Genomic DNA, 14,888 nt, shown 5'->3' with positions numbered 1-14,888 from the left:
TCTATACATACTTTCACCTGCATGACTTGGTATGTTGTGGCAAGTTTGGTTGGGAAAATCATATTTACAGTATCTAGAATTTCAGGAGCCTTCAGGCACCTGAAATTTTGTTAAAATGCAACGCATAGGACCTGTTATGCCTCACTAGTTGTAACAAACTTGATTTGATGGTAGCATATGAACTTGGCAGGACAAGGGTTTTTTGAACTCTTGAGTCAGTTTGAGAAAGTCAGAAAATTCTCATCAGCCTTAACATCAGCATGCATGATAACAAAATCTCCAAGAAGAAACTGCAGTTGGTACACAGAACAAAATTACTGAAAACACAACAAGAAGTTACAGTCACTACATGTATGACACACAAGACACTTTACAGATACAAAACACGGCAAAGACTTACTGCAAGTAACTCCAATGCCTCTGCCCTCTTTTCAACATCCATTTCCAAGCATTTAGCCAAAAAGTCTTTGAAAACTGGGGACAACTTTTCTGGATTTTGTAACTCTGGGGTTCCGTTTGTTGCTATAAGATACAAAGCCTGTAATGAAAACAAAAACAAAAGAAAACTTGGTTAATGAAATTGAACAAACTCTATGCTGCATTACGAACATTTTAAGTGCTTTTTGTCATGTAAGAAACTTCTATTGCATTTTAGCATATTAGAGATATGTTTTAGTCATGTGACGCAGATTGCTGCAGCAAGTATAGCTTGTTTTAAAGGGCACACACTGTCTTGAAAATCAAAGGACCTAAATTAAACTGAAATAAGCATAGCCACATGGACTATATAATGCATTATTTAAACAACAAGAAAGAGAGATATAATTGTTGTGCAGAATAGTGAGAAATGTCACAACACCTAAAATGGTATGTGCATATTGTAACTGCGATATATTGGTGTATGTTAAAAATATATCTCTCATCATGACCATGATGGTGAGACCACACAATGGGTTTCAAGGAAGGAGATAACATACTCTGAGTGGATTTTCATTGAGATATGGAGGTTCCCCTTCCACCATCTCAATAGCCATAATTCCAAGACTCCAAATGTCAACTTTTGGTCCATACTGTTTTCTCGTCACTACTTCAGGCGCCATCCAGTAAGGGGTGCCAACCATGGTGGTACGTTTGTTTTGCTCTGGTGTTATCTGGGCACAGAAGCCAAAGTCAGCTGCAGAGAAGGAAAGTGAAACGGTCAGTATTTTCCATAAGAGCGCTGCATCAGTAGAAAGTAACAACGCAACATCAGAACTGGTACAGTTTGAAAAGGTTCCCGCTTGGGCAAATTACTAGCTGCCCAGATACGGTGTTTTGCATAGGCTATACTTGGCATATCTCACCTCTGATCTCCTCTAATTTAAAATCGGCCATTACTTCCATCACCGATGAAACTTTAAACCATTCTCTTTCAAAATCAAGTATCAAAAGCAGTGGTGACCATGCAAATTTTTGTACTATGGAAACAAATGAGCATTACCAATATCTGACATTCAAAATGGCTGCAATTCCTGTGTTAACTCCACAGAAAAAAGAGTAAATTTTTGAAAGTTTACAAAACAAGATGGTAAAACTTTACGTGGTCCAATAGCTTCAAAATGAACACACACAAACTGGAGATCAGAAAAGTATTGTAAAAATTTGAGATCCCAAATATCTGTCCATGAGGTAGATTCTACCTTATATAAAACATGGTGTTAGTCATGATATTATTTCTTGAAGGTCAATGTCAACAAGATTCTACTTACTGAGTTTAACACCTCCGTCCATTCCAAGAAGGATATTATCACTCTTGATATCTCTATGTATGACATGATTTGAGTGTAAAAATTCCAGAGCTTGTAGACACTGCAAACGAGGAACAAAGAAATCCATGTCTATACAGAAACATTTTCACATCACTTTTACTGCCCGCTTAACGAAACCACTACGGACTACTAAAGACTAGTATTTTGAAATTTGTGAGTAGATAAAGCAATTCTCTTTGGAAATTATCTTTTGTTAATATTGTATTATAAAGGAAGCAAGTTGTTGAAACACAATGTAAGAGTCTTAAACAAACGTAATTTCAACCAACTTTACAGAAAGAGCAGATGAGGAGTACCATGACGTAATGTCTGCTATCTTCTAGAAAGATATGCTGGTATGCTGACTGATACACAATCAAGCAGCAAACCTTAGTCTTTACACCCCCATTCCCTGTAAACAGGTCCACACTCATCATTTGAAAACAATGGGTTTGGACCAAACCATGGTGCTGCAAGGGTTAATGTTCAGTGCAGCAAGTATTTGACACTTGTCATACACTATGTCAATATTATTATTTCAGGTTTGAGAATGTATCTTGAGAATGTATTTCATTTTTCCTTGATAACACATGCCTGTCAATAAAGAGATTTTGTCCCTTTGAAAGTGTAACTTGAAGTGAGTCTCCTCACCTCTCTACAAACTGCTGCTATTTGCCCTTCATCCATACATGTTTCCGTGACAACATCAGTGAGGGAACCACCGGCTAAAAATTCCATAACAACCTGCCAAATCAAAAGAAACACATAAAAGTGTAGCCATTATTAAAGAGTGCGAGGTCAAGGATATTGGACAGTGTTGCAAGACTATTTATACTCTCTATGAACAGCTGTTGTGATATTTGGGATCAAACATAGCACACGATCTATGCCTACCTGTTATATACCACTGTGTACATTTTATGATTTCAATACATTTGGAAAGACAAAACTTTTTTCATGAGTAGGCCTCTCTTAATCTCCTGCACAATTCATTTTCAAATTTACATGTACCTGTGATTTCCAAAACAGCTGTCCTTAATCTCTAAGAGCTTATCTCAATCCATATTCCCCAACATGAATCTTGGATCCTTATCCCTCTCTCCAGCACTGACCCATTCCTCTGTGATCTAACGTAACCACTCCTTACCTAATCTATAACATCTACCTTACAAGTTCTGAAAGTTCCTTACCCATAGCTCATCTGACACTAAGTAACTGTCCAGATAGTTGACGATATTTGGGTTTTTATTCTCTCTCATGACAAGGATCTCATTGATGATAAGTTCTTTCTTTGGTTGCTGCTGAAGATTCATCTGCTTGATAGCCACCTGAGCAAACAAACAACAAACACACATACATCTGTTAATCAAGCTCATGGAGTACAAATCAGAGGACCAGTGCACAAACTTAGATTATTACCTATGTTATTCACTTTTCTCTCTTGACGATCAAATTGGCTTTGGTTATGAAAGCTTCCATAGAAAGAAAAATTTCAAAGACAACAATATTTTTTTAATTTACATCAGTCAACTGAAAAATTGATCATGTTCCAATGTTCATAACTCATTTGATCTTCCTTGTGCCATATCATTGGCTGACAATATTAATTTTTCTTACTTTATTTGATATTACCAATATTTCAGATTATACGTTTGGACCTACAATATTAACAATAACTTACCTCTTGTCCAGTTGAGATATCTATAGCAGTGTAAACTGTTCCTGAAGCTCCCTGGCCAATCTTTTCAAACTTTGAATACTTTTTCTTGGGATCACCTACACTGACAATGTTGCCTGCAAGATGCAATGTACATACTTATTACATGTAACATTTCAACCTATTTATCAGTATGTAGATTGATCTAGCCAACTAAAACCACAATATGGTTTCAATCTCAGCAGAGAAGGGTTACATAAAGAATCTTCATTCACAAACCAGCTCACACTGGCAAATTTTGCAATTACGGCAAAACCTAAAGTTGACAACATTCAAATATTTGGTTGAAATAGACTCAATGTATGTACATGTTAGGTAAGAAAGAACTGTTATTGTCACCCAAATGCACATTCTACAGGCCTGTGTTATTGTACTTGGCGTATCTTCTGTTTTAGACTAGAGTGTCTACATCTCTTCAACTTCTTCCTCTATTCCATATCTATCTTTAATCATGGAAATTTATGAGTACACTACAGTAACTTACGTAATTTCTGAAGAATTTCTTCATCTGTCATTTTCTTTTTCTTGGGTTTATCAGGTCTGGATTTATCACCGGATGCTTGCGTGGTTCCATTGGCAGGTCCACCTGCACTCTGAGAGGAGGCTGAGTCTGGCCCCTGTGGCTGCACATCGATCACTGACTTGGTATATAACTGTCACGCCAAAGAAAACAATCTGAAATGAATTCCTCTGCCTTCAAGTAACTTAGCCATGGATGTTACAAATTTACTAAAAACCAAACATGGCAGAGCAACAGATGACATGATTGGTTGCTGTCGTTACACACTTTGTGTTTGCCAATAAAATTTGTGCTTTCAGATGACTAACAGGAGTTGAATATGACTGATACATTTCTGCCGTCTGTTGGTAGGGTTTACATCCTACATGTATGTGCCCATCCTATTTACATCAATACAGTGTAATAAAGACATGGAGGTGTGTAAAGGTGAGAGCAAAGTACTGACTTGAAATCATCATGGTGCGAATAAAAAAAATAAACGGAAACCCAAAGGATTCACACCAAATAGTCAATCAAGCCCAGTACAAAAAGATGCTTGTAAAACCACAACCATGAGCCTCACTGGATGTGTGTTCTATAACGAGGCTGATTACTGATTCCATGATTATGAGAAAACATTTTTGATATAAATGGAAATTGTAAGAAGCTTCATTTCCGGTTGAATACGTGGAGCCTCTTCTGGGCCAACGGTGAGCAGTAGTGATATCTTTTGTAGTCCCCTAGGTTGGTAATAATTTATAAGCTTACGGCAAAATCATGGAACAAGCTTAGAACTAATAGAAACTTGCAAAAGACCAGTAAGCCAGGCATTGTCATGAGACAGCACCCAGACATGAAGGCAGTAACTTCCAATCGGCTGAAAAAATGACAGGCTGGGTGAGAATGAAGGATTGGGTGAGCTATACTATAAAACCCATGTACCAGGTGAAAGTATCTGACAGATACAGTCAGACTACCGTAGATAATGTGTTATGGCTCAGCCCTATGTGTACTTCAAAAGCACCCAAAAAGATGAAGAGCAAAGCTACTCTGTACAAAGTGCCTTACAGTGCCATGGTACAAACCCAACACTGTCAATAACCTCGCCTATACCAGCCAGGCCACCATAGAGACAGCCAGAGGAGTGTCATAAAATGGCAGTCTATTGACATGGTACAACCATGGCAATTCACACTCACCCTTGACTTTGTAAATTCTGGTCTTGGAGCAATTTTGGGAGCTTCAACAGCTTCCTCCTCATCCTCCTCCTCAGGTTCTACTACCTGCATTGAATTATCCTTCACTCAATTTTTCAGGGTTTTTAGTTTTTTTAAACATCCAAAAGCCACTTTACATGTAGGTCATCACATCTGTGACACTCAAAAGCTATTCAAGTTTCATTTCTTAAAGTTCACTACGCCTTGATATCAGAGAACTTTCTTTTCCATAGAAAGTTCATAGCCCATATTCTTATCAGCACTTTCCTTTGATAGAAGGAATTCCAAAAGCTATCATCTTATAGAAATCGCACACTATACCACTTGTTTCTCCAACTACAACTATTAATTAAATCCCTATCTATGAAGCCTTAAAAAAATATCTACAAACATCACATTCATCTTTTTAAAATATCAAATTTCATTCATTCATTTTGGTTGGAATCAAAGAAATATTTTTTTCATTTGACAATGCCCTACTTCAAGCCCACCACCTTACAACACCATCAAATGCACAAAATCACACTAGGTCATATACTTCATCCAAATCAACTCAAATTATCATAAAAAAATATTATAGTAAAATTGACAGTTTTCACCAAAGTAAAGTGCATTGGTGAATATACATGCATAAGTCCCATATCCAATGGTGGAATACTGACCATCTTTACACCATCCTTGTAGCCAGATATGTAGAAAGCCAACAACTGCACACAATGAAATGTTGTCCATTGCAATTGACATACAACCACAACAGTTCAAACTCACCCTTGACTTTGTGCTTTCTGGTCTTGGAGCAATAGTTGGAATTCTGACTAACTCCTCTGCTACTGGCTCTATCACCTGTATTAAATTTTCATTCACTCCTTTTTTTTCTATTCCCTGTATTTCATCTTGATAATCTTTTTCATGTTGAGTCACACTTCCACAAAACTTGCAAATTTCAGTATTTTATTGTTGCTTTCGATCAACATTTCCTATTACATCCAACTTTCAAAACTTTCAAATTTCAGTATTGTTTGCTTTTGATAAATATTTCCTATTTAAACCAACTTTTGAAACTTACAAATTTCAGAGTTTTTCACTTTCAATAAAATTTCCTACTTCAATCCAACTTTTGAAACTTGTGCATTTTAGTATTTTTTGCTTTCGATAAATATTTCCTATTTCAACCAACTTTCATGTCTTCATACAGATGTACAGAATCACATCTCAACATTCTAGCAATATCTTCAATAAAAGGAATACGGTATAATATTTCTCCTCTCTCTCTCACATGTAATTTGACCATATCTTGTTTGTATGCTTCCATTCACAATATCTGTACGCATGTATGGGTGTAAATCACACCTCACCCCTGATATAACACCAAACATCACATGCCTCAACACTGATAAGTTTCAAACTGTTGCTCATACTTGGTCAAGAAATCTTTACACAATTCTTTTTCACAATCAAGAGTAAAAATCATGAGTCACGATGCAAGTTTGCAATCACAGAAACAAAATCCCTCAAATTTACCGATACCTGAAATGCAAATGGCCGCTATACCCTGGGTTACCTCTATGAGTAAGAAGTACATATTTGATTATCGCACAAAAAAAGGCAATGAAGGCATCATTTACTGCACATGTTTTGACCTGAGTTCACATGAGTAGCAAAGAAGGAAAATATTGCAAAAATTCAACTGTCTGAAAAAACTGTACCCCAGGTGCATTTCACTTTAATGTTAGAATTACTGTATTGTTTGAATGACTTTGGCAAAGCATGCAATGCTTGTTTTCTGCATTGATTTTTTAACTACAGTAGCTTGTATTAGATTACTGAGTCAACATATATGAGTGGATGTCAGTGGTTGATATTCCCCTCAGCATGGTTGCATATAGACTGGAAGTAATCACTTTGGTCAACACTTTCACATGTGGTTTTTTAATATCAAGCTAACCCTTACCCAACCAGGCTTGTTATTTCCCCATTTGCCAAGTCAGGAAACAGGGGTATTCTACACATTGTCACCCACTTGGTATTGCATGTTATCTGGGTTTTGTCAATATAAATCATATTTACATGATCTAGATTTCAGGGGACTCCAGATGGTCAAGTTTTCCTTAAAATGCAACACATTGGACATGTTGTGTCTCATTGGTTTTAACCAACTTGACCTGATGGTGACCTATGAACTCAGCAGGACAAGGGTTAAAGTCACCTTGCCAAACTTGATAACACTTTATCATCAACAATTCCAGGTGGGTATCTGACTGGAACAAAGTAAGATTCTTATAAATTCTTCACACTCAATGGTCACTTCAATGACTGATATGAAGTATGATTTGTCAACTCACCCGTGATTTAGTGTGTTCTGGTCTGGGTGCAATGGAAGGCGGTGTCATACTCTCCTCTCCTCTGTCATTTTCTGGTATTGTAGGAACTTCTGGAGGTTTATATTTCTATGGATAATGCACAGAACAAACAGGATGTGAGGTATGTTTTATGCTTTCCATCAGTAACATCATTTCAGTTATGACATGAATATCTCAAACCAAGCGCACACTGTACTTTGGAAATGGTCCCTAAATTGCTGTGTTCTAAGCAAATGGCAGTTCCTCAAACCTACAGTAACCCTTTTTTGATTGGTTACAGCTGGCAAAACACTGACAAAACATGTGCATGCCATGTGATGTCTTCTTGCTGGTGAATCAACAGAGCAAGTTCAGTTTTTTCTTACAAGAACAATAATTCATACTGTTTACGGCCAATTTCTGACGACCACTATGGACAAGTAAAGACTCTATACTACTGTCACTGTGTCTTACATTATAATTGTTATCAGCTTATTGCCAAGCGAAGGGTTACTCACAGCTTCAAATTATGAATTTTAAATTTACACTGACCTACATATGCCGGTCACCTTTCACCTCAGCTACCCTAATTATCGACTTTTGATGCTACCAGGCCGCAGAAACGGGTCAATAAGTGGCCTGGATATTTGTACTTTTACACATGTTTGCTTAGGAACTAAATGTGCCCAAGTAAGCAATGTGATCTGATCAAGGCATGACAACCTTGCAATCTAACTGAATTTCAATATCTCTCGTTACATTTCCTAAGGCGATGGCATTCAAGCTCATGGAAAAACTGAAAACAACCAAGGGGTTGAAAAAATAACAGACATATTTCAACAGACACAAATTATAAGTAACTTGAATTTTCAAACCAAATGGTTACATTTCATTGCATAAAAAGGAATCCACTGTAAAACACGTGGAGATATTCACCAAAACTACAAAGGCTTCTCTATCAACAACATCATTCTTGTCAAAATTTCATTTTCTTTACATGTTTTCGTGTTAGGTAATGTTTGTTTGCAAAATTATTCAATCCATAGGTAAACACGCATGTAGATGTGTCCCGAATATTGGGAAAAGAATTTAAAGGTTCAAGATGCTGATGTAAAGATTAAATGTGATGGTTTTACTAAGAAGGCTTACAATGTCTTGTTGCTTAGGCTAAAATTCTATTGAAGGTAATGTCCTTGTACAGGATCATAGTGAGTTTAAGTTAAATGACGTATTATGGCAATTTAGTACACATATAATTACTGCGTCTTTTTTAAAAATATTGATTTTTTTTATGAATCAGTGAAACACAGCAATTAGCAGATTGATCAATATCCTGTTACACAAAAGGCAATCTGAATGTTTAACTTGTGGCTTCATCATCAAATGCCATCATCCAAATACTTTGCTTCTGGATTTTGTACATCAATACCACATTTTACACACCGACCTGTGTGATGAAAGCTCTTGACTGGAAAGATCATGATCTACACATGATAACATCTCTCGTAATGACTGATTTAACAGTTGGGGAATGGATCACAATTTGACAAAACTGTTGACAGTCCAGATAACAGAAAACTTATACCTACGTTACTTCTGTTTTCAAGTTTGTCACTTAGTGTCAATCATGATGGGTGTAGCATGCTAGCAGGCTACACCTACCAATTTTTGACACCTGGTGGCACCATTAAACAGTGGTTCAAGATGACGCTTCTGTTATGTCATTTTCTATTTGTTTCCATCACCTGGTAATTTATTTATTTACTTTGAATGATACTGATGATTGGAACTCATTGCAAAATAAAGTCTCAGGTATGGATGTTTACTTTAAAAAATATGCAGAGTTTGTTATTGTAAGGATCATAAAGATCCTTTCAATAACAAAGATAAGATTGGAAAAAGTTTTCAAAAGATGATGAGGAGACATTGAGAAATGTAAATCAGACGGCTGACACTTACTGGAGTGATAACTGCATGGGAACTGAATGAATCTGCTAGACTTGGCATATTGGGACCTCCCGCTGTAAGGAAAGAATGAAAATTAGATGAGATCATCGACACAAAATTTCAGTACATTGAACAGATAATTCTTGTGGAATTTGATGCAGGATTTAATCAAAGTGAATAGCTCTGGTTCAATGACATTTGCTTCAACATCCTGTTACATGTAGCTTTTTGGAATGACATTCTTATGTCAAAATAACTATGCAGTTAGTTTATATCTCATTTCTTGGCAATATATATTCATATGTAGATTATAGAAGCATTGAATACCTTTTACATTATACAATTCACTTGTAGAAGATGGATATAGCTAGTGAAGTTGTTCTTATTTTGATTAAATATTTTCTATCATATTTAAATTTTTTGCAAGCATTTTTTGTATATTTTCTAAATTACTTCAAATCTTGATAATCTTGTGATATAACATGGTTCAATTTCTCAGATAAATAGTCAATGTGACATTCAAAATAATATTTTCAATTAAACGTCTCCTTAGCTGGCAAAATTTAAAAGATTCCCTGACATCTTGGATTAAGGGACAAATGGCTGAGTGCAGTTGTCCGACTTGAAGACAAATTAAAAATAGCATCATTAAATACATATATTATGTCGGTGTTTTGCTTTCATTTTTTCTGCAGCAAATGTCATCATATTTTATGGTAATGTACATGTGCATGTGACACTGAGTGGAGATGAAATTTGCATGAGTCATATTCCTTTCTATTCCATCATATAATTAACATAAATGTAATAAATTAAACAGAGATCAACAGTACATCCATATTTACTAGCAATTTATTTTTAGTATTTTATTACTGTCATATTATCTCTACAAAATGACTTTTCATGACATTTGCAGTTAATCCCTGCCCTATATGACAACTCTCAATCAATCTTTCACAGTTTGGTATGCATGAAAGAAAAGATGCTGCCATAGATATACTGGAATATTTGAGAAGCCATTCTCTGATTGCAGTGGTACTGTTTCCAGCTTAGACATTTCTCACATTACTGGGATGATATTATTATTACATAATAGCAAGCTATCTCGCTGGCTTGTCAGTGTTGTTGCTTGAATGCAAAGTGAAAGATTTGAACAGAGGGAAGATTTCAAAGTGAATTTCAAATTAAATGATTGCAAATATTTTGAGTCTACCCAATCAATACCAAGTCAAATATCAAAACAACATACTTTCTTGACCAAAATATTGTGGATTGTGGGAAAAGAGAACATAATGTGATGGATTACTCACGGACAAGGTTTGCTTTGTTGACTGTCATGTATTTCTCATCCTGTTTACTGTTTGAGGAGTCGTAAAATTTCAGCACATCTAAGACAGCCTGTGGGTTCTTCTGTTGTTCTGTCTTGCTGATGTTGGAGGACATCAGCAGACGGGCCCACTGTTCTGGCATACCCTGCACGTGGAAGAAAGTGAAAGGCATGGATTGGAAACCAAACATCTTTGCTGTATCTTCAGTGAAAAGGCAGAGTAAGAGTGAATCACCACACAGGAACTGCAAGATAACCTTGGGTCAGAGATGAGAAGTTATACAGCATGTGGCGCCACCAGTGGGAGAATCTGAAAGTCTGTTGCAAGCAGTGAGGGCGCTCTTCATTTCTTGTAGCACTTTGGCTTGGCTGCAAGAAGCATCTTGATGCTTGTTTGTTGTAATTCACACCGCATGAAAACATTCACTTTTGATTGAAGACAATTTTTCAAACACCACAGGTGTCTTTGAATAAATATCTTTACTTGCAGCCATATTTTACAAAGTCTTCCATTCTTACCGTAAATTCTCCAGTTTCTGAATCAAAACCAACATGTACAGTGTGTTCAAAACTAGTTGGTAATGAAATTTCTGGTTTTTGCCTTCCTGTTGATCAGAAAACAAAAATGAAAAGTTGTATAGATTATCCTGTAAAATATATCTTTCTGCCTTTAGCTAGTAAATTACAATCAATAGTCTCCATTTTTCCTTTAAATTTGATTTCTTCTTTAATCTATATGTATATTCAGAATTGGAAGTTCATAAAACATTCCTGTATGATGGGAAATTCAAAATCATGATAGGTATTGCCTCAGATTTTTGTTGTTCTTCCCATGTGTTTATTCCTTTTTATTAAACCTGCTCACCCAAGATTTTCTGTAAACAGTTCCACACTCAACATTGATAACAATGGGTTTGGGCTAAACCATGGTGGTGTAAGGTGAAAGTTCATCTTGCTAAAGATCCCTATGTTCTACAGTCATTTTGCAAACAACATCCATTCAGTGTACCCGCAAGGTCAAATCTAATTTTTTTAACTTCCTGGAAAGTTCTTTGTGTCAGTCCTACAATACATGTACATCGGTACATACACCATATAAATCTTCTTTGAGTGGAAGAAAATTTCTTGATTTGGTGGCACATCAGGGTCAGTGTTATTAGAAATGTTGTGAGTTGGGAGAGCACATTCATTGTTCTCCACGGCTTTGATAAAAACAGAGGGGATGTCAATTTACGCACCGATACATCATTTGCACATTCTTTTGTTGTGAAAATGTTTTCTTATGTATGGTTATTAATTACAATAAATAATTTAATTTAATAATATTGTAATAAATAGATTGCCCTAAAGATGGAAAGGTGGCCCACCCCTAAATATGCCCTTATGGAGAAACCCTGGCATTGCTTCTTCTTCCCTGATGAAATGAAATATTGTTTTGTCATTTTTCATGAAATTATTTCTACACGAGAAAGATAACCCACAGTTTATCACCAGCAATAATTCAAGTACTATTGTTTCAGATCCATGCTAAGAGCACTATCTGAGTGTCACATCATACAATATGCATTTCAAAAAATCTAAACAAAACAATATAATTTTACCTTTATCATCATTTTTGTTCTGTTGCCATGGCATTTTCTTCTTTTTCTTTGTCTTGATGGTGTCTTCATTTGGTGTGCTGGGCAACGGTTTTGTTCCTGGGACCATCATGGTTGAAGTTTTAGTGTCTTGACGTATCGTACTGGTGATGCGGAGGGGAGGTGCAGGGGGATTGTCTTCGGTTGTCTCATCAGCCATGTAGACACGCTACGAAACGAAAACGTTTCTGTGAGGCTGTCGGAGAGAAGAAAAAAATATTCACATTATGCTATATGTTTAATGTTGCATGAATATCCATGATGACAATATTGGAGTCAACAAAAACCACAGCCTTGCTAAAAACTGTACTGGATAACTTTTACTTTTTACATGCACAGTATTAACATTCTTCTGCTCTTTAAACGTTAATACTGAAAAAAAAATATTCACCCTGTATTTTAACATTTTTCTAACCTAGGGTATACAAATTGAGGTATCTAAGTTGGAAAAAAGACTACATTTACATGTATTTAGACTCATAATATTACTAACATGTAATGTCACTGGTTTATAATCATTTTATTCCTTCTGACAAACCAATTCACAACTGCTCCGATCACAAGGCCATGGGTACAACATTTTTGGACATTCAGCAAACAATCAGATGAACTACATACAAGTACTTGAATGTGCTGGAGGGAGGACTGTCAATGCATTTCACATAGCACCAGGGCAAAGTCAATGGTCTATCAATAGACAACTTCACAAGCTGATGTATGTTTGGTTTGTGAAGCAGAAGTTGTCAAATTAAATATTTTCATATCATACAAAAACAACCAACTGACATGTTGCAATACTGTTTTCACTTTACCAGAGAAATACCATATCAGATTAATGCCTTGTGTGCAGGGCTATTATTTATTGTTGACACAATAAACATTAATGCACAAGAATAGATTTGGTTACCTGATAACATTACATGGTTTTCTATTATTTCCTATTCCACCTAGGAATTTGTTGGAAAGTGACCTTTGACCTCAAAAAAACAAAAAGTGCGGGATAAAGTGACTATTTAACGAGGATACTGTAATTATTTTCACTTCATTTCTGAGAGGGACTGTGTTGCTGTGTATTGATTATTATCTGGCTAGCCACTTGACCGGCACTCGGAATATTTCAGGGCCCAGGGAATGAAACTTACTCAAAACCTATGTTTCCTGTAAACACTTGGAAGACAATAAGTCTTTGGTCAGATTTACATCAATGGCTTCTTTTACTACCGTACTCGTCCGAGTATAAGCCCCTGCTCGTGTATAAGCCCCCCTACTGATTTTACAGGATTTTAGAAAATGCATTACATCCGTGTATAAGCCCCTACCCTAGTGTAACTCAACTACAGAAAGGTTAGGAGAGTATATTTGGTCATTTAACGTGGTAAAATTAATTTTAGATAATAAAGAAACTATTAAAGATGTTAAAACAATGGGAAACTGGAGTTCCCTTGACAATATCGTAAGGAAAATGACACGTTTTTCCAGTACTATCTTGATTCTTTGACCCTACTCACCCCCGTCGCCTAAATAGAATAGTCTCACTCACGTCCGCCATTGTTTATTTTCATTCACGGCCACGATGTTTTCAAGCTTGAAACATGCAGTTTCTTTTGTTTGAAGCAATTATCCTTTCATTTGTGAAGACTTTTCCTGGTGACTATTACAATTTTCACTGCTATGTTGTTGTTTTCACAAGATGTAGACAGTTTGATATTGGAATATTGAGTTGCCTTTCGATGTGGGCAATGCATGCCTGTTCACATTACTGTTGATCAGCAGCATACATGACGTCTTTGTTTCAAGTTTGGGGTTTTTTTCGACGCTGAAATTTCACCAAAATGTCACTTCTGTATTCAGAGATTGTACAATCAATTTCTTTGGATGTGTAAGTCGATTTTGAAAGCGATAGAAAGATCGAGTGGTGTTGAAAAAAATCGTGCATAAAATTAGCATAAATTAAGCGTCCATGCCAGATAACATGGGGTTGCTCGAGTATAAGCCCCAGTGTTCTCCCCAGGATTTGTTTAGAAGAGGGCGAAGATGTGGTACGAAGCACTACATGCGACCGCTTTAGCGGTCGCGGGGGGAGGTGTCCCCCCTCCTGCCGTTGGAGCTTTTGAAAAACAGAGATTAAAATGGTGTTATTTGGTGGCACTTGGGGAGTATTTTTTTCAGATTTTTTTCGTATAAAAAACTCAAAGGAAAGGAGATCTGAGACAGTGTTTCATAACTTTTATTACAGTTCACTGATTTCAATTATGAAGATTACATTTTTTGAAAACGAAAACATAGCGAGAGACATACATTTATTCATCGATGTCAAAATTATCACGGTGACCATAAAACTCAGGCTTGGGGAGCATTTTTCAGATTTTTTTCGTATAAAAAACTCAAAGGAAAAGAGATCTGAAACAGTGTTCCAGA

General features: G+C 36.2%; 1 protein-coding gene across 3 annotated transcripts in view; it reads right to left on the bottom strand.

Moving 5' to 3' along the window:
- LOC139119424 (serine/threonine-protein kinase PAK 2-like) overlaps nucleotides 1-14,888 on the bottom strand; it is a 48,899-nt gene that overhangs the window by 4,561 nt on the left and 29,450 nt on the right. For all 3 annotated transcript variants that reach the window (XM_070683234.1, XM_070683233.1, XM_070683235.1), the window contains 12 exons: nucleotides 12,435-12,666; nucleotides 11,353-11,438; nucleotides 10,817-10,979; nucleotides 9,519-9,580; nucleotides 7,563-7,667; nucleotides 3,989-4,157; nucleotides 3,469-3,581; nucleotides 2,978-3,115; nucleotides 2,439-2,531; nucleotides 1,749-1,848; nucleotides 978-1,174; nucleotides 401-538 (listed from right to left, as the gene is read on the bottom strand). In XM_070683234.1, coding sequence (XP_070539335.1) covers nucleotides 401-538; nucleotides 978-1,174; nucleotides 1,749-1,848; nucleotides 2,439-2,531; nucleotides 2,978-3,115; nucleotides 3,469-3,581; nucleotides 3,989-4,157; nucleotides 7,563-7,667; nucleotides 9,519-9,580; nucleotides 10,817-10,979; nucleotides 11,353-11,438; nucleotides 12,435-12,630 — 1,560 coding nt within the window. In that variant the 5' untranslated portion in view covers nucleotides 12,631-12,666. The remainder of the gene's footprint in view (nucleotides 1-400; nucleotides 539-977; nucleotides 1,175-1,748; nucleotides 1,849-2,438; nucleotides 2,532-2,977; nucleotides 3,116-3,468; nucleotides 3,582-3,988; nucleotides 4,158-7,562; nucleotides 7,668-9,518; nucleotides 9,581-10,816; nucleotides 10,980-11,352; nucleotides 11,439-12,434; nucleotides 12,667-14,888) is intronic.

Source organism: Ptychodera flava, chromosome 19, assembly GCF_041260155.1.
Source record: "Ptychodera flava strain L36383 chromosome 19, AS_Pfla_20210202, whole genome shotgun sequence".
Classification (NCBI taxonomy): Eukaryota; Metazoa; Hemichordata; class Enteropneusta; family Ptychoderidae; genus Ptychodera; species Ptychodera flava.
This window is presented reverse-complemented; position numbering and strand designations above follow the sequence as displayed.